The following is a 20,806-nucleotide window of genomic DNA, read 5'->3' as shown; positions in this document are numbered from 1 at the left end:
TACCCCCATCAATGTATCAAACCATTATAAATGTAATTCCAAAACCAGGTAGAGAGTGTAATAAGCCATCTGACTTCAGACCAATTAGCTTAATAAATAGCGATAATAAAATTATTACAAAAGTCTTAAACAATAGAATGGCTAAAGTCCTTCCACTACTTATACATTATAACCAAACAGGTTTTATACAAAATAGAAATTTAAAAACAAATGTTAGAACATGTATATCTCTAACACAATATGCCAAACAGCAAAATATAGATTTAACATTAATGGCAGTAGACGCCGAAAAAGCATTCTATCGACTGGAATTGAGCTACTTGTATAAGGTACTGGAGGCATTCAACTTCCCAAAAGGAATAATAGATCTGATTAAAACCATTTATAAATTACCGACGGCCTATGTTTACTCAAACGGCATTTTATCAGAAGCTATTTAGATCGCAAGAGGTACGAGACAAGGTTGCCCTCTATCACCAACGTTATTTGCCTTGGCTATTGAACCGCTGGCACAGAAAATCCGTGAATGTGAGGAAATAACCGGTATATATGTAGATAGGGAGTGCTTCAAGCTAAGTCTGTTTGCGGATGATCTTATGCTTTACCTAACCAATACTAGTAAATCAATCCTGGCATTGATGGGGGTAATAGAGAGCTTCTCCAGAATATCAGGATATAAAATAAATATGGATAAAACAGAAGTAATGCCAATAACAGGATGCCGGCAAAATAAAGATGAACTAATACAATTTAAGTGTCAGAGGAATAAGATTAAGGATCTAGGATGCCACATCAGTACAGACAAAAAGACATTATATCAAAATAATTACTCAACTTTACTTGTGGAACTAAAAGCTGGTTTAGGCCAGTGGCAGGACCTCCCGATTAACATCATTGGTAGAATTAATTTGGTAAAAATGATTTGGCTGCCCAAATTTCTGTTTGTTTTCCAGGTAATACCAGTTATACCCCCAAAAACCTTTTTTAAAACTGTTGAAAGACTTATTAGTTCATTCATTTGGTCAAATAAGACTGAGTAGGATGCTCCTTCAGAATAAAAGAAGCGAAGGAGGACTTCAATTACCAAACTTTGAGATGTATTACTATGCCGCACAATCGTTCCATTTTGATAAAATAGTAAACAGAACAGAGGAAGAGTCATGGGTCAAGATAGAGGACTTTCAACTTGGATTAGATAATTTGTTTGTAGCTATGTTTACAAGACGAAAAATAGAAGGCGGTTTTGTAATTAACAGCACACTGAAGGCATGGCAAAAAATAAAGAGCATATTACATACAGAGATTGGACTGCCAGGGACTGTAGGCCTATGGAACAATTCTGCAATTACTATCCAGAATAAAAAACTTAATTGGGGTAGTTGGAAGGATAAAGGAATATTAACAGTGTTGGATATATGTGAAGAGAGTAAAATATTGTCTTTTGATCAACTTAAACAAAAATTTAACTTAACAAATACTGAATTCTTGAAATATTCACAATTAAGAAGTTGGTTACAAGATACAATTTTGTTACAGGGATGCATAGAATCACCTGCAGTTAAATGGATATTAAAAACCAGTGAAAAAAGGAAACTGATAGGAACTTTATATAATGGTCTGATTGATGAACTAGCTGGCAGGTATTCATTACACAAAATATATCAGAACTGGAATAATGACATTGGGATCACTGACTCAAAGGTAAAATGGAAGGAGTGTTTACAAGTAACACATAGTATCACTACTAATGAAAATCTACGCCTCATTCAATACAAACTAATGACAAGAATATACTATACGAGATCTAAGGTGCACAAATTTGATTCCTCCTCTTCTGCTCTTTGTATAAAATGCCTTACAGAGGAAGATACATTAATACATGCCTTTTGGGAATGTCCAGCAATTAACCAGGTTTGGATGGAGATAGAAAAATTGATTAATACAGTGTGCAGAGTTACAATTAATCTCACACCTCAGTTATGCATCCTTCACAATACAGAACAGGTAAGATACCCATTAGGTTGGCAGATATGTTTTTGTTCCCTGATTTATAAAAAACTTATTTTAAAACATTGGAAGAACCCTGTAGCAGCTTCACTTTATGAATGGAAGCGTCTGTTGAAACATTATTTAAGTATTGAAGGAACCATATATGAAGAAAATAACAAAAAGCAACAGTTCAAAAAAGTGTGGAATTGCTTATATGATGCATTGTAATTTCAGTGGCAAGTAGTAAGGCAGTGTCTGGGAGCGTCTGAGTGGAAACCCTGAAGTGTGTGTGTGTGTGTGTGTGTGTGTGTGTGGGGGGGGGTCTGTTTCTGTGGTATGGGTGTGTGGGGTATTAGTGTGTATGTGGTGGAGATTGGGGGGGGATTATGCATGGAGGTATGGATATTTGGGGTGACTGGGTGTGGATGGGTGGGGGTGGGGGGGCACACGTGTGAGTGTGAGGGGAGGAACGGGTGGAGAGAAAAATGTTGTGATGTGGGGAAAGGAAGAGACTTGTTGTTGTTTTTTTTTTTGTTTTTTTTGTTCTCCAGTCTGTGTTGGAGTTTATTGTAATGCACTGGGCTTTGTTCACACTGGACACATATCATGACAAAGTAAAAAATAACGTTGTGTGACTTGACTGAAGTACAGACCAATTCATGAGTAATTCTCTTGCATGTAACAAAGGATTGCCTTATTATGGCCTGAATCTGGCTGAAAGTATGAGCAAAAGTCCCTGCCACTGCCATAAAGCCCTTACTCTCGTTTCACCCAGGACATTTTTTCAAGTTCACTGGTTCTCTAAAAATAGCTACAATAATGAAAAGTTGGGCATTTTTTTGTTGTTTGTGTCTGACAAGGATCAGAGTCTGAGTGGGGGAGAGGGGTGGGCATGGACTTGCCAGGAGTGTGACATGTCGAGTCAGAAAAAGAAAACGCGAGCGTGTGTATGGTGAGGGGCAGTGGGTTAGACAGAGAGGGAGGGGGACGAGTCTTTCAACTCCTCTTGAGGGTTTGGAATTCCTCCTGAGCTGCCCCCCCCCCTCCATTTGGCAGGCACTTGTGAAAACAATTCCCCAGCTTTTAGTCACTCTGCAGATCCAATTGCCATTTCCAGTTTGGAGGGAATGAGACAATCCAGATAGACGCAACACAGAAAGAAAAAGGGAGAAGAGTTTTAATCGGGTTGGACAGATACCAAGGCCAGTCGAACGGTTGTGCGATATTAATATCTTATGAGGGCTGTCTGGCAGCGCAAGTTCAACGTCTTGTGTGGTTTTGTGTTTGTATGTTGCAGCGGCAGCAGCCATTGCAGTCGCCAAATGAAGATCTTGTGAACATGCATGAGGGGAGGATTCTACCTTTCACTTCAGTGACTTCCCCAGATGCTTTGGCCCAGAGAAAGATGGAAAGAAATGGGAAGAGTAAGACTTAACTCCTTCCTAACCCCCTACATTCCTTTGCTATTCAGTGTATAATTGATATGGTAAAACTACGAGAAAGAGTTTTAGTATCCATGTGTAATATTGAATATACTATTTATTGACAGTGTAAAAGGTAATTGGGTAAAATGCTAAAATATTTGGTTTTGCATCAAATGAAGCTAGACTGTGTGTGGAAAATAATGTGCAAGTTGACATTTGTGTGTCACTGCCAAGTGTGCTTTCTGCTCCAGCTACAGAAGATGAATAGGCATAGTAAACAGAACTCCTGCTCTTCCTAGGCTTGAGCCGAGACTGCTGCACGGAACCGATTCAGTGAGCCAACAGGAGATCCTCCACACGCCACGTCGCTGAGCCTCTCACCCTCCCTTTTGACCCCTTAGCCAACGAGCACTATGACCTCTGAGCTGGAGAGTAGCCTTACTTCAATGGACTGGCTTCCCCAGCTCAGCATGAGGGCAGCAATTCAGAAGACAGATCCAGGACACCACCATGGCCATCACCACGGGCACCACCACCACCACCACGGGCACGGGCCTGGCAAGAAAATGGTCCATTTGGATCCAGGAACAACGCTGGACCAAGAGGAAGCTGCACAGCACAGAGATGGTAAACCTCCCTACAGCTATGCCAGCCTCATCACCTTTGCTATCAACGGCTCACCACGCAAACGGATGACCCTCAGTGAGATCTACCAGTGGATCTGTGACAACTTTCCCTACTATAGAGAGGCAGGCAGCGGCTGGAAGGTAAGACTAGACAGAAACAATTAACTTTTCTATTTTTTTTCTTTCTTTTATCCAAGTGCTGAGCTGCGGTAACTGGTTAGGGTATAATTTAGCACCTTTTACCTTGTTTTCGGGGATAATGAAACGTAATCTACCACAGCAAATGATAATACTCTTTGCAAATGAACATAAACACCAGAATCTAAGTTCATATTGTACTGGTCCAAACAGGTGTGGTAGTGCTTTGTTTTACTGCTGCAGGTTTCAGGTTTGTGTGCCAATATGTGTCAGATTCTTGTGTATGCGAAAGAATCTGCAGCTCTGATTATGGCGGTCGTTGCAATCGCTGCAAGAGAAAGTGTGTCTGGAAGTCAGCGACTTCTGTGAAAAGATTAAGCAGTTCAAGGCTATGAAAGATGACTTCCAAGTAAAACTCTTTCGCTTTGCTAACCTGTTCCAAAGGGTACATTTTTTTTAAATTGTCATTTTAAACAATAGGAGATGCACCATTAGTGGAACAAGCAATCGACATCACGGCCGAGCATTTCCACTTCATGCACACCAACGATAGTCACAAAAATAATCACTTTTCGATAAGCTTAAAAGTGACGCTCTCAGCTGATCCCATCCACGCTCTGTCAAGAATTTTTTTTATTTTTTTTGGATTAACAACAAATGGTTAGCTTTTTTTCTGTGCGAAAGTGGAAGAGTCAAAGAGTGTTGCAGCAGAGGCATAGATGAGCAGCTGCCGCCAGTTGAAGGGTGGAGACAGACATGGGGCTAATTTACATACTTACCGATCCACAGTTAAGGGATTATTTTCATGAGAAATTGAATTTCTAATTCGGCAAGAGATTAGTTTTTAGAGATTTTGTAAATATCTGATGCGGAAGTTTGAAAGAATTTTTGAAAAAAATCCTAATTTTTAAAGAAAAAAGTAAAAAAAATGATGGGATGAGCTCACTTAGGGGATGTTCGTTCAGGTTTTTTATTTTTATTTTGTGAAAACATCAAAAGAAATAAAGACGCAGATGTGACAACAGAACAATTCGGATGCATAGCTGAACATTCTGGCTTTGTAAAACACGCCAAAAAAACGCTATTTGAACGCAAATTCTTTCAGCTCAAGTAGAGGAAAGAATTATGAATTACCTCAGAAAGTGACATTTCTGAGGCTCAAAGCCATGGCCCGGTCTCTCACCACGCATCTAGTGTACATATAGTAGAATACAACATACTACGACAAAACATGGCGATTTACCAGACGCTGCCTGTTTACCACTAAGATATAAGTATGAAGATTCCCTGCCCCCCCCTGTTATGAATAGTTTGTAGAATAGTTAGTGGTCAAAATAGATCTTTTGATGTTGTGTTCCAGTAGCACTTTTATCGAGATATATTATGTCATCTCGGCATAGCAAACATTCTGGCTTTGAACCGACACTTGTGACAAAATAATTAATTGTTCAGCTGTTTAATTATAAATTGAATATACATTTAGGGAGGCATTACTGATTGTTTAGCTGATATCGGACATGCTGGTGATTTTCAGCTCATTTTGAACCAGTGCAGCTGTATATTACGCATACAATTTTCGACCAAAAATGTAGAAGACATCAAATGGAATTAACACATGATGCAGGCTCTCATTGGCAAAGCGCACTGGTCGATGCAGACATAAAATGCAGTGCTTTCTAAAGGTACACAAAATAAGGACACTGCCCCAGTTCATATTTTAAATAGTAAATAAGGGATGCTTACTGACGATGTTTCAGCGATATTTGAAAAGCCTTTTTTATATCAGTAGAATTGCAGTTCAATTATTTAGAGCTTTGACGTTTGAATATTGAAAATTGCAGACTGCATTTGGTAAGGGATGTGAAATAAATCTGATTCAACAACCAGATTTCATACCGGCTACAAATGTAATCACATCCTATGGAACTTATATCAGTGGTGCTCTGAGTGCACAAGCCTGATCCAGTTGTTGCCTCAAAGAGCACCGAAACCTTTTAGTAAACTGAGAATGATTGACAGATGCATTTTCTCTCATTCAGATGACATTATTAAATCCTTATGCAAATGAAGCTATTGCAAATCCTGGCTAATACGAGCAGAAAGGTGGCTGTGTTATTGGAGACAAATGAATAGATCCCTGTGGCTGTGTCTTGGGGATTCTTTGCCTTATTAGTGAAAAAGAGGATGGATATAGTCCTTCCACTGATGCACTGAAAAGGCAGGCTGCAAATGTATCAACCAATTCGTCTCTCAGAGAGTGCAAACGTTTCTCCTCTTCTCTCATTATTTCACTTTCACTTTCCATCTTCATCTCCCAAGCACTTGCACTCCACCATCACCCCTCCCCTCTCCCTCACCCTCTTAGTCACTCACTCCTCACCTCTCTTCTTCTCTTCCTCTCACAAACTTGTTTGTTCTCCATCTGTAATCTTCAGCACACCGTTCCCTGAACACATATGCAAGCCAGAAACCGAGACCAAAAGGTTATGATACGAGCGAGGTTGTGTTGGCAGAGCTGCTTTACCTGCTCGCAGAATTCAATCAATTAGTCTTCTGTTTGCAGAGCGGGGGGGGTTACTGAGACCATTCAGTGTGGCTCCTGACTGCTTTCTCCTGATGGTTGTACTGGGCTGGCAGGATGTTTCAGTATCCCATAATGATACTGTGAGATTCATTGATTTGTGTGTGTGTGCCTGCATTCCCCATTAAGGCACTACAATGCTGGCACTGTGGTTTTCTTCTCACACATTCTGGCATTTGTCCATGATATCATTGCAAGAGATTGTTGCAAGATACAGAACCCAGAGTTGTGTTGCTTTTCATTGAATCCATTTCAAAAGAGTCAGTATAGCCGGACTCTGCAAACATACATTTTCAAACTGTATATGTATATATATATATATATATTTTAATGAGATTGTTGCTAAAAAAATGCAATATGACTCCAATTCCAGAAAATGTTGGAAACTGTGCCGTGTAATTTGTAAACAAAAACAGAATACAGTGATTTGCAGGTCTCATGGAACCAACATTTTGCTCACAATAGGACATCGAAAACAAATCAGATGTTAGAAGTGAGACGATGTACTATTTCCTGGAAAAGTAAGTGGTGCTGAAAAATACAGCTAGAGGAACACGTTGGAACTGATTCGATTTATTGGCAACAGATCAGTTACGTGATTGGATACAAAAAGAACACCTGAGCACCTTAAAGAGGCAAAGTCTCTCAGAAGTGATAATTGGCAGAAGCTCTGCAAAAAAACCTCCATCTACCAATTGTGTAGCAATTTCAGAATAATGTTTCTCAACCTAAAACTGTTAAGACTTCAAATATTGCATCATATACAAAATATAATATCATCAAAAGCTTTCAGAGAATCTGGAGACATTTCTGTGCGCTACTGACACAACTCAAAATCAATATCAGATGTCCATAATCTCGAGGCCCTCGAGGCACCGCATTAAAAGCAGGCGTGATTCGGTCATGGAAAACATTGCACAGGCTCACAAACTGTGTTCACTGTGCCATCCACAAATGCAGATTAATGTTCTGTCATGCAAAAGGTAGAGTGTGTCATCATGATCCAGAAATGCTGCCGACTTCTCTGGGTCAAACCTCGTTTAAAATGGGCTGAGGAGAAGTGGAAAACTGTTCTGTGATCAGACGAATCTGAATTGGAAATTGTTTTTGGAAATCACGGTTGCTGAATCCTCCGGACCAAAGAGGGGAGGGACCATCCAGCTTGTTATCAGCACTCAGTTCAAAAGCCTGGATCTCTGATTGTTTTGGGGTGTGTTGATGCCTGTGGAACTGGTAACTTGCATATCTAGAAAAAGGCACCACCAACGCCGAAAGCTATATACGGGTTTTAGAGCAACATATGCTACCATCCTTTTTCAGTGAAGGCCTTGAATATTTCAGCAAGGCAATGCTAAACCACATACTGCACTTATTACAACAGCATGGTTTCGTAGTAGAAGAGTCCAGGTGCCGCACTGGCCAGCACCTAGAGCTTTTGGTGCTTCATGAGACACAAGATATAACAAAGAAGACCCAGGACTGTTGAGCAGCTGGAATCATATATCAGACAAGAATGGGACACCAACTACTGGTCTCCTCAGTTCCCAGACATTTACAGACTGTTGTTCAAAGAGGAGATGATACACATTGGTAAACACGGCTCTGTCACAACTTTTTTGAGACATGCTGCTGCCATCAAATTAAAGCGTAATAAATCCTTTTCATGTCGTAGTAAAATGTCTCATTGTCAACAGTTGATACGTTTCCTATGTTGTGATTGATTATGATTTAAAATATTGGTTTATGAGCTCCGCAGATCACTGCATTCTGTTTTTATTTACATTTTACAGTGTCCTCTCTTTCTTTGGAACTGGGGTTTTTAGAAGGGTTGCATCGATTTGTACAGAATAAACCTTTTTATAATTCCTATATAAGTGACTTGTGCATGTAATTATATTTTAGAAAGTCGTAAAATAACAAATAACTGTTGGTAATTAGTTGCCATGTTGTATTAGTCTTTGAGAAAAGGCTGTAAAGTTTAGCTTCCTGGATGACCGAACTCAACACAGCAGGCCTTGTTTTATATCAGCCACGGCCATCACAGGGATAGTTACATAAGTCCGGTTCATTCCAGTTCAGGTGATTGCTGTCAGCTGTTCACAGTGAGATGCAGACACAGAGATTGTTTTGCTGCCACGTTTGGCAGACATTGTCAGCAGACACACAAACACGTTTCAAGTGCCCCCCTCCATGTTGCATGACTCTCAAGCTTTCAGAAAACACCTTCTTATGCGGTACGTCTGGGTTTTCTGTCTCCTTCACCCTCCGCCACACAAGCGCACGCACAAACACAAGCTTGTGGAGTCACAGAGACACTCCCGCTCAGGTAGGCAGCGTACGTGTGCAGTCTACAGATTACACGCAGCGAGCTCAGCATGAGATGAGATGCGAGGGGGGTGGGGGTCTGTCAGAGAGTAGAGGAGAGCTTTACTACCCAGCACACGCACTTCGTCTGCTCTGTATGATAATGTGAGAGTGCAGGAACGACAGAGTTGAAACCAGGACAGCACACAGTCATGCACGCCACACATACACGTGCTCCCACTTCACCACGCAAATACACACAATTGGTTGACCACTGTATTGTCTCTCACTTCCAGATGCATCAAAACGAACTTTAGTTCTCTGTTGTAATCATGCAACTTTACAAGGTCACATCTTTGTTGGAGAAATGAAGATGGGGAGAGATCTTTTCATCTGAAAAGTAATGATAAGAAGCTTCCTCCAGGGCTGTGGTGGAGGTTTAGAATCTGTAACAAAATAAAAAAGGATAAATTCAAAAGAAAATCCTGAAATTAAGTAGCACATGCATGCATAAGTGATTTGTTTATGTTGAAGCTTCTAAAACCATCTTGTGTAACAAACATGGATACTATTTCCATTTTTTTTCAAAGCAGGGAAATAAACGGGAGTGCAGATACAACTGGAATGCAAACAGCACTGCATCAGGCTGCGTCATTCTAGTATTATTTAGTACAACGGGAGCAGCTTTATCTCCACTATGTTATCTTTGCCAGCCTCTTCCTTTCTCCGCCTTTGTCCAACAATGTGCACGGCTCTGCTTTCCCATGCCCTCTGCAGCTCCCTCACATCCTTTTCACGTCCACGTGTCCCTCCACACTTAAAGCCACCTTTACCACAACTCATAATGAGTACGCAGCAGGAAACCACAGCCACACAGCAGTTCCTTCTTCCTTGCTTTCTTTCTTTCTTTCTTTCTTTCTTCCTTTTTTTTCTTCAGTTTGGGAAATCTGTTAGTGAACAAGTTTGTGGAATTTCATCTGTTCTTACTTGATGTGCGGTCAGATATACATTTTTTCAATGGGATAGTTTTGCAGTGGAGATGGCAGGAAGATGTGGGGAAGAGAGCAGTGTGATGGAAAATATAGTACACTGTTCTTCTGGCTTCGTGAGGAAGAAAGATTGTTGTTTGACCTTCTAGATGAAAAGATTAAGTTGTTGTTTTGTGACTTGGAGTGGGTACTTATTCAGATCCACCACTCACTTGTACAGACATTTCGATTTCCAAAGAAGCAAGAGAGCGATGGTCAAATCTCTGTACTCAACACTTTAAAAGCCTTACTCTTTGGACAAGAAAGCCCTTTTCGCTGCATGATTTTATATTAGGAAGTCTGTCAACATTCATTATTTCTCTCTGACTGAAATGTTTTCAGGATTAGTTTATTTGCCATCATCAGCAGACCTTCTATCATCCTCGCCACTGTCAATAGATCCAGGTGTTTCATATTAAAGTATTTTGACATTTTCACCAGGCTTTCAAACGTCGAGGGGAGTAACCCAACAAGTTGTTGTCAACTTGAGCTTCTCAGCTCAGAGAGACTGCCCCTTGGGACACACCTTCTCTTTAAGGCAATGTTAGGGGAGAGGCTATAGCATACAATCCATATATATCTATCCAATCTATAAATTTGTGGCTCAGCCACAGCGGTCCTGAACAATCAGCTTGCATGGATGTATGCATGGTCGTATGATTTATGATCCAATCAGATTTGTCAATCTGATTGGATAAGTTGGCCCGTGATACTGTAGATAATAGGCCTTTTCACACAGTAATTGCACCTTTTCGGCACAAAAAAGACCACTGCTGTTCGTCTTTGGTGATTCAAACAGACCTGATATACCCAGCTTGGATATGTGTACATTTATAAATTTTGGTTTACTGTGTGGAGCACCTTGGCCCACTTGAGTCTAGTTAACTGCATTATTATTCCGGTTTTGACTCTAGTGTTGCTTTTGCTATTTGGGCATTTATCAAATTGTTTAAAAAAAAAAATCTCAAATTGTTCTGTAACAGTTTAAAATATTTGCCGAGCTCATTTCACCATCACATTGTCATTGTGAAGGTCTGCCCATTATTTACCACTTGAGAAATGCAGTCCAGACCTTTGCTATCAACACGAGGGTTGTTGCAGTCTGTGCTGACTAACCTGCTCTCTTCTAACTCTGTTGCTTCAGGCAGGCCTCCATGCAGCCAAGCTAATTGCCTGCAAATTAGAAAGGTCTAATGTGATGTTGTGAGGGGCGGCAACGGTGTGGCGGCCTTTGGCCTTTGGCTGACCGCCTCATGTCACAGACAATCACCTGGTATAAATCATCACTCGGCCATTATTCTGGCTCCCTTCCTTCCCAGCTCTACAGCTAAGCGTCACGGAGGTCACCGCGCTGTGTCAAGTGTACTTAGATTTTGGAGGGTGTCTGTTGTCATCAGGTGGAGTCATTTTGTGGCTGAAGCTCCTGAGTTTTGTTTTTCAGCTTTGAAACAACCTTTATGCCTGTACATGTACAACATGTAGCTTTACACGTGTCTGTCTCCATGTGCACATTAAGACACCCTCTTGTACAGTGTTGGATGCATGTCTGCATCTGTATATTTCTGCATTTCTGTGTCTGTGTGCTTTTTTTTCTTTATCCTCCAAAGACAGAGGTGACTGGGAAAATGCCACAGATGTCTGCTTGTTCTAATGAGTCTCACCTTTTACTGCGTGTTAATTCCATCATTACTGAGTAACACATGGAAAGCTATTACATGTACCTGAGCATTCTCAGTTTGCATGTCATGTTAGACCAATCTGCTCTCCAGATGTGTGCATGAGGGTCTGTCTGTGTGTTGGCATTTTTATATTCTGGTGGTCCGTCCACTATATTAACGGAGCAAACCATAGTTAGAAGCATAAATATAAGCCTCGACTCTGACTGAAAGCAGGGAGAAGACTTGGTTTAGGAGTTAGTTCTTAGGCATTTGGATGCGATGGTTTGAGTTTGTGTAAGGCATTTCAGAGAAGAACTGTTGATAGATGAGCCTTCCTTTCGGTGCTCCACCAGAAACTTAATCTGCAATTTGTTGGACAAACACTGCCTAGATAAAAGCATTGTCGTAGAAATCACTCCACCATTTTCTCATACGCAGGATAATACCCTGTGATAATTTTTTTCGCCTTTTTAAATACAGAATTGAGGGACTCTGAAATCCCCCCAAATGCTTCTACAAGATAAGGGAGAATAATTGGGTGGTGTGCTCTCCTGCTGCTTTACATTAGCCTGTCAAATACTGATTAATTGTCAGTTCTGACATACAGTATTTATAAGACATCTTGAAACATGCTGTGGAGGAAACTGTTGCTTCCTTTAGATCTCGGCTTTCGTTTTGTTTGGCTAAGAGGTACAGCCACTCGCACAATGTCAACAGTTCACTCTGCAGATAAAGAGGCTGAAACCTGGCAATCATAAGCATCACCAGTGTTAAGCAAGGCTTAAAGCAGTGCAGTTTCACAGCACCAAGCTTTCCGAATGTAAACACACGACCCGATTGAGTCATGATATTTTTTTCATATTTTTATTTTGGGTGTCTGCCATCTGTGTAGTCTTGTTTTTGCTGTTTGGATTTAATTGTTTTACGCTTTTTGTTTCAGTTCTACAGAACTTTGGTTAATACTTCTTGTTTTTTAATGTGGTTAAAGATCAATTGCCATGTCTAAGCAGCTGTCGAGGCCAGCAACGTGGTAGACTGGAGTCAGTCAAGGAGCCGATGTTCCATTGGGTCTACCCAACATCTACCAGAGATTGAGGGCTGTGCTTGTGCGCATAAAGACTTGCAGTAATAAGATGAACAAGGAGTGGGCAACAATATTCAGTATATTTAGACCGAGGAAACCTGCTGTTTTTTTAGTACTTTAATGATAATCTTTGGAGAAAACCCTGGTTCAAGCCATCCTTAGATGTGGTGTTTAATGTTTCCTTTGTGTGAACTTCTTCTTTTCAAAAGGTTTTGTCCTTTTTTTATAGACATATTTTGAAATATGCAACCATAAATTTGAGAAATTTGAAAAGATGTTTTGCTTTTTCATTGAAGATTGGAGATGCCTATGCTCTCAACTTTGAATGAAGGATTCCCGAGCACAGCTGTGGACTTAGAGCTTGTATTTCAGAACTGTGTTGCTTTATTGTTAATGTCTAGAGAAAGGTCTGTATGAGCAAAACGTTGACCTTGTGAAAGAAGTCAATGTAAAGGTGAGAGTAGGGGCCCCTTTTCTCCACATCCAGCTTTGTTTTGCATTTACAGAGCCAGAGCTTTGTGCGCACCCCTTGATTCTTTTCTTTTGCCACACATTCAGAACGCACAGCAAGTGGACAGTGGGGAAGTATTTCTGTTTATATTCAACAGAAGGTGCCTTTTATTTTTATTTTATCTTCTTCCACCTTTCAGGTTCAAATAAGAGACAAAAAAAAATGCATTTTGTCAATGAGTGTCCTCTGAAAGGTGGTAAACCGTGTAGTTGTGTGTGGGTGGAGTGTGTGTAGGTCGAGATTGTGTTAGAAAGTATAAAGGGTAAAGTCCTTGTATGTCAAATTAAACCTTGATGCTGAAATTCAATTCCTCAATACCTTACCATCAAAGCTGATTACTGATCAGCCAACTAAATACACCTGTGGTGAACAAAGTCACAATTTCAATAACACAAAGAAATTTACCAGTTTACAAGTGAAGGTTGAAAATAGCCTGTTTGTTTTACCCCAATAGGGTATTTTAAGGCCATGAAACACATTTTCTCAATCTTCACAACTTTATTATCCGAGTAATTGTAGACATCCTACATTTTATGCCTAAGTTACAGCAACAATAATATTTGGGTTGTTTTTTAATTGCACGACATTTTTCCTCTTTTTCCTTTAAGTCGGCCAGGTCCAGTCAGGAAAAGATTAAATCAACTACTTAGATTGTCATCACATCCAGATTAAATTGGTTGTGTCAGAGGCATTCCTTCTAAAACATTTGTATTTTAAATGCAATCCACTGCCATTGATTAGGATTATCAACATTTGTGACATTTTATTCCATACTTTCGCACGTGCTCATATGTGCATTATATACATTAACACACTGCACACATAAATGCAGCTATTAATTATACTTGTATGAGAGTCATTGCTAGAGCTTTTAATTAGGTACTAATCACTAATACCAGTCTAAGTATTAAATTCTTAATTAAAAGAGAGGAATTTCTTTTGCTATCTCCTCAAGCGTTTGGCACTCATCCAGCACTGTGCTTCCCTCTCTAGCCAGCCAGGCCCGTAGCTCTCTCCATATGGCTAATAACAGGCTTAAGGCTGGTTTCCCTCGCACTCTGGAATGCAACAATTACTCTACAGAATGAGCTTATTTGCTGGCTACAGATTTTACATCTTGCCTGACCTGAGTCTGTTCTGTTTAGACCTTAAATGACACCACAGTGGGTTTTAAACCATTCAGGAAAGGGAAGATGTCGTCTCCAGTTTGATAAAGCCAAAGCGTGTGAAGCGTTGTTCATGGTGAAATGAAATGGATAATGGCCTTATCAAGTGATTTCCACTCAAGTAAGTTTTAGCCTCGACCATAGTCTATTGTCTCACCTTTTTTGATCTTTTTTTAACAGCAGCACTTGTGCTGGGACTGTGAGACGAATGATAGATTCTTGACGACAAGGTGATCTTTTGCTAAGCTGGGTAAATTAGCTTGTGGTTGGACTATTCTGTCCTTAAACTCAGCTGATCTACAAACACATGCCTATCCATCTCATTTCGATCAAAGCAGTCAATCTGGGGCAGCTTAAATTTAAGACACAAACACGTTGATAATCAGAGGCCTGTAACAGACCAGCTCCTGAGGTGTTGTTTGTTGTTATTTCAGCACAGACCCTATAAGCATGGGCCCCCTTGCCTGTTCCTGCACGCTTATGTGTATCAGGAGACTTAAAGCTTAACGTGGAGCCAAATTTAGGACTGAGATTCTTTTTTCGGTGGCAGACGCACAATCAGTATTGAAAAGTGAGAACAGACCTTTGTAAACAAGTCTGCGTGATTAAATCAAGAACTTCCCTTCTGCGCTCTAAAAGTGAAAATCCAGAAAAAACATGCAACAGAGCCAGCAGGAAAAACCTTTTCCATTCTTCTCAGGCTCTTATTTATCACGGCCCACGGTGACATGCTTAACTTTACCTTTACGCAGTAGTGGAGTGTATGAGCAGACAGTTTTTTTTAAAAGGATTCATTTTTAGATGATTAAAACTTGACTTGTTGAGATGAAGATGTTTTTTTTTTTCATTTATTTTTCAAACTCTTTTTGAATTTCAGTTTAAAACTCTCTCTAGAATGGCCTTCATTTAATCAATAAGACTGAGAAGAGAAGCATTTTAGATACTGATGCACTCACAGTACAACAGTAGTTCTTTCTGCTTGTCTCCTCCTCCTCCTCCTCCTCCTCCTCCTCCTCCTCCTCCTCCTCCTCCTCCTCCTCCTCCTCCTCCTCCTCCTCCTCCTCCGCTCACGCACCTCCTCTCCCGGTTGGTGGCTGACAGAAGCTGTCACTTCACCACTGACACAACCAGCAACAGGAAGTGTGCAGCCATGGCCTAGTTTGATCTCTGTGTTATTTTTGAAACGCTTTATCGGAATTACACCTGGAAGGATTTGTCTTTTTACATAAGTTGTAATATTAGAGCTCCTGCTAATGTGACACAGGAAGGATGCTCAGCTTAAAAAACTTGAACCCGACTCACACCATTTGTTTTGGTGTCATGTTCTTGTCTGTGAATGACTCAGTTTACACTGTTTTACTGTCTTATGGGCATGACATGCTTTACATCTATTACTCAAACTGGACTGCTCAGACCAGTGTCAACAACACGCTTTTTATACAACTAATGCATCCTTTTGCACTGCTGTGGGAATTCCTGTCTTCTTGTCCAGGAGTTTCACGTCTTTGTTTTTCTTATTCCTTTTTTATGGGTTTTTTTCTGGAGCTCTTCTGATTCTGGGATGAAGTCATTACAATTCCTGTGATTGCCTCACATTAAAAGTTTCCAATTAGAATGCATGGGATTTGACAGCTTGTTCCCTTTTGGTACCGGTCCCAAATTGTTGAAATATCTTTATTCGTTAAGCTCTGCTACCAGTGAATCCCATATTGGATATTTTATGCATGTTCGCTGTTTAGTAAGTCTCTTTTACTTCTGTCTCCGACTCTAAAGGCATCTGAGGGAAAAAACACACTGACTCATACACTACAAAGTCTTATACCTCAGAGATGTTGTGGTTAACAAACATTGCAGAATGGCTTAAATGTTCCAAACTCTACCAAGCATTTGTCTACGATCCACCATTTTGACTCATTGCACCCCCATGCAACAACGCTTGTTTTTACCTTTCAAGCCAGATGGCACATGTGTGCGCATTAACATTTTCAAGACACACAAATGCGTATGAACAGGTGATATTTCTTAAAAATCATTGAGAAATATGAGAGAAAAATCAAAGCCTTGAGATAAAAGAAGAAGGTTTAACCTCTCAAATGATTATTTGGTATTTTACAGATGTTTCAGATCCTGAGAAATAAAAAAAACCTCACTGTGTTTGAAGGATTTTTAAACAAAACTGTAGGGCGTAATGGGTCTTGCACAGGATTCTGTCGAACTGGTGGCAATCTTTTCATGTTAAAGACCACGCATGAAATGTTGGATCTGCATCAATAGCTGCCGCATGTAATACTAAAAGTATTGGAAAACAAAAATATATGGCAAATATGACGGGTGTATAGTAGAGGACAGGGGAGCAACAAGATGACGTCATTTTTAGGGAATCAACTCTATCGTTTGATAGAAAACAATATGGAATTTTGACATTTCTGTTTCCCCCCCAGGTTGATGAAGATGGTGATACAAAACGCTCACAATTATCTCCCATAATCACAAATATACAATTATGCAATAATTGTGTCATACTATAAGTGACAAGGGGCATGCTAACACAGTCCAATTAGAATCACAGATTAAACAAACACACTCGTCTCTAGAATCTGGGAGGAAATTGGAGCACCCGGAACAAAGACATACATACATGAACATGCAAACTCCACACTGAAAAGCCCCGGCTGACCAACGGGTTTAGATCCGGAAGATGACACTCCTAACCACTGTTACATCACCCCGAAACACATAAAGAGACAATGAAACTCACAAAGATTCATTTAGAAGTTAAAACAGCTCTGAGAGCTTTATCTCAAGTCGCCAGAGGAGACGCGTAAAGTTTGAGGAGTCCCCTGGGTCAGCAGCAGTAGTGATGCGTGCTTTCATAACGTGGCACCTCTCGGAAGCAGTAATTGAAACAGACTGTTCTGGGCCTGTAGAAATGCAACACTAAAAAATATTTCATCTGCGACAAGGGCTCTGTTTTCAGGTGTCACAGACTAATAAGATGTTCCAAAGCGGGATAAGTTATCAATTACTTAAGAGGAGGGGCCGGTTGGTTGGAACGATGCATTCCGTTTCAGTGCACTGCTGTTGTTCTGGAGCGACTTGCAAGATCCCGAGGGACAACAGCAGCCCTGCTTCCTCCCTCGTCTGTGAGATTTTTGGTGCCAATCACATACAAACGCACACACATACACAATGGCTCACATGGATAAGATACGCTCAAGCTGTAAACATGCATGTAGAAACCCGTATTTATGCAGGTGTGTGTGGTACTGCTCAGAGTCATATGCACAAACAAAATGCTGAAAATGCACACTTTTTCTGGCACACACTCATCTTATAGATGACTTGTGTGAAGAACCTCAGTAAGGGAGTGTGGAAAGTGGGGGATGGGTCTATCAAATGAAATGAATATGTATCAGGTGGGGTTTGAAGTACTGACTAGTATTCAACCCTGCATACTCACGGAGTGTCTGTCACTCCGTCACTATCAAGATATAATAAGGGATTTCAATGATGCTTAGAACCCAGGAGACTCTTACATCTAAGACACCTGTCCATATGTTTGTGCACCCTGCACTCCCTCTTCCAGCCGACTCCATTTCTCTATTTCTTTGTGTCTCTTGCACCCCCCCACCCACACGCACACACACCACCCCCGCACTCCACCTCCTCTGCCTTGCCTTCAGACTGTATATTTTACCCTTTCTTTATGCATCGCGTGGTGCGGCTGAAAGTGAATAAAAATCTTCTGTCTCTCTTCCCTCCAAATGTCCCCTCCTGCTATATCTCCTTCCTCCTCACAGTTTTTCTTTGTTTCTCTATCTCTTGCTCTGTCTGTGGGTGCACAAGGGCTACCACTCTGACACACCAGCACATTCATCCTGAAGGGCATGGGAGAGACTCTCCTGAATACTGCTGTGTGCATGCATGTGTGTGTGTGTGTGTGTGTTTGCCTGTCAGACTTCATAAGGCTTCCATAGGTTAATGCTCAGGCCAGCAAACCTTTTGCCCTTTGACTCCAGTCTCCCTGCAGAGGCACAGCTGAGTTAAGGTTTTACAGGGATCTAAACAGCACACTTGGACAAAGGGTTCATTTCTTACCTTGCTGAGAGGATACTCAGGCTGTCTGTTAAGCTTGCCAAGGCACATTGATTAGTTAATCTGGAAGCAGTGTATCTTTTCCCCAACCTTTATATCTCACAATCCACCTCAAAAAGCCACAGAGAGTGATTTGTCAGTGCTGTGTGCATCGTACATATACTGACAAAAAAACAAACAAAAAGGAGGAGTGGACACAATATACCATAAAAAAAATGTTTTGCTAAAGGTTGATTCCTTTCATTATTTGTGAAGTAGTTGTTATGGGAACCTGTAGCTGTGCTTCGAGGTGCACGTTGACAGTTCTCATCTAGCAGGAGGCTCGTTTTCTCAATCAGTTGACTCACCTTTCCAGTCTGTTGTATTTCTTTTTGCTACCAAATCTTAATTTCAGCATTTTTCTGCCGTTTCCCGTTCATCTTTCTTTGCATAAGCTGAGCACGCGTTTAACTCATACATAAGAAATAAGAAATAAGAACAGTTGGGGTTCTATTTTCGTTTCATACAGCAAATAGTTGGAGCTTTACGTGTCACAGAAAATGTTCCTCACTTCACTTTGCACGTCCTGCACTGTGACCATTGCGCCTATTAACATCACTATGCTGATACAACGTGTCACGCACCCCTGTCACTGCCGGTAACCAAGGCACACAAAAAACTGGAGCGTATTTCCACTGCGCCCATGGTCATCAGCACACCATTTCAGTGCAGGCAGAACTGTGCGGTGATAAATGGAACAAGTTTTTTTCATTTACGCTAGTCATACATTACTTTCAACAATGTTAAATTCACTTGAAAGGAAACGCTCTCTCATGTTGCCTCTTTGAGTTTCACTCAGCTGCCATGACCCAAATCTTCCAAACCTGCCCACTTATCTAACGTCACTCTTCTCTATGTGACCTGTTTCCTTCGTGTGCCTGCACACACACACCCACACACATTCACTCACGTAGCAAGCTTCCTGCTTATGGTCAGAATACCCCACTGGCTGCTTTAACCTGAGCCTCGTCGTATCAGCTCCCACACACATGCACATAACCTTTTCATCCTTTCCTGACAACATCACCGGTCTGTCTTTGATCACTTATCATTTTCTCGGCATCACACATACTCACTGAGTCTTGCACACCCCTCCCCGTCTCTCTTCTCCACCCGAAAGCATGTTTCCGAAACCTGACTTTTTGTCACACATCACATTATATCACATAGCATTTTGTCAAGAAGTCATCCATGCTTGTCAAGCCTACTTTATGTAACTAACCTCCTAAGTTGTCAGTGCTCCACCTCACATTAAGCAACAGCAGCATCCACCTACCGAACACACAGACACAACAGTATATACAACAGTAAATGTTGTACAAGTCACACGTGCATGAAACCTTATGTATCTAACAGATGTAAAAAAAAAGAAAAGGGTGATAACCTTGCTTTGCAATAGAACTCCTAGATCCAGTTCCATTGCTTAATGTTAATCTTTCCCTTTAAAGCTGCAGTCTGCAACTCTTTTTCAAGCATAATGCCTGGAACTGTCCGGGGATTCTGAAAGTAGTACATTAAATACCCCAATACAAAAAAGAATGAGTTCTCTAGGTCCCCTATATGTCCCGCTAGGTCCCTCCAAAGCCAGCAGGTTTGTTTACAAAATTGCAGACCGGACCGGTAAAAGGTAACCAATCAGGTTTACGAGCTGGGCTCTGCTGCCTGTCAATCACCGATTGTGAACGCGCGATACAAGGTAGGCTCGTCCCCACGCTTATTTATCTAGACTATTGAACTTCATTACGGGCTAGTCTACTTACTGTGTCTTCCATGATCGCAAATGACAAGTGAGTTGATGAATGAGGAGTCGTGTAGGCGCATCTGGCGTGCACGTCTACGTGCACGAGTTCTCATGTGTTTTGAAGGGGCGGGACAGGAAGTTGAATAACTTTTTATTTTTCGGTAAAAAAATAAGCATTTCTTGCATTTTGCGACTACGGAGGTCACCGTTTTCAACTTCAAGCGTTCTGATAGATCATGTAAACTCTTAAAATGCCAAAAAGTAGGACTTTACGTATGACAACAACAAATCTTGCAGACTGCAGCTTTAAATTTGAGTGTCCTCTTGCCTCTTGAAACAGAGGTAGGCTCTGTTCACATTACAAGGCTGAAGAGATTCATCTCAGATAATGACTCAAGTCATACCTGTTTCTTTTTTTCATT

At 40.9% G+C, this 20,806-nt stretch overlaps 1 protein-coding gene across 1 annotated transcript in view; it reads left to right on the top strand.

Annotated features, from left to right (window-relative positions):
* Window positions 1-20,806, top strand: part of LOC142390766 (forkhead box protein J3-like) — a 78,706-nt gene that overhangs the window by 8,821 nt on the left and 49,079 nt on the right. The window contains exons 2-3 of the mRNA XM_075476466.1: window positions 3,287-3,413; window positions 3,713-4,180. Coding sequence (XP_075332581.1) covers window positions 3,827-4,180 — 354 coding nt within the window. The 5' untranslated portion in view covers window positions 3,287-3,413; window positions 3,713-3,826. The remainder of the gene's footprint in view (window positions 1-3,286; window positions 3,414-3,712; window positions 4,181-20,806) is intronic.

The sequence above is a fragment of the Odontesthes bonariensis genome, chromosome 10 (genome assembly GCF_027942865.1).
Source record: "Odontesthes bonariensis isolate fOdoBon6 chromosome 10, fOdoBon6.hap1, whole genome shotgun sequence".
Taxonomy (NCBI): Eukaryota; Metazoa; Chordata; class Actinopteri; order Atheriniformes; family Atherinopsidae; genus Odontesthes; species Odontesthes bonariensis.
Note: the sequence above shows the minus strand (reverse complement) of the source record. Positions and strands in the feature narration are given on the sequence as shown.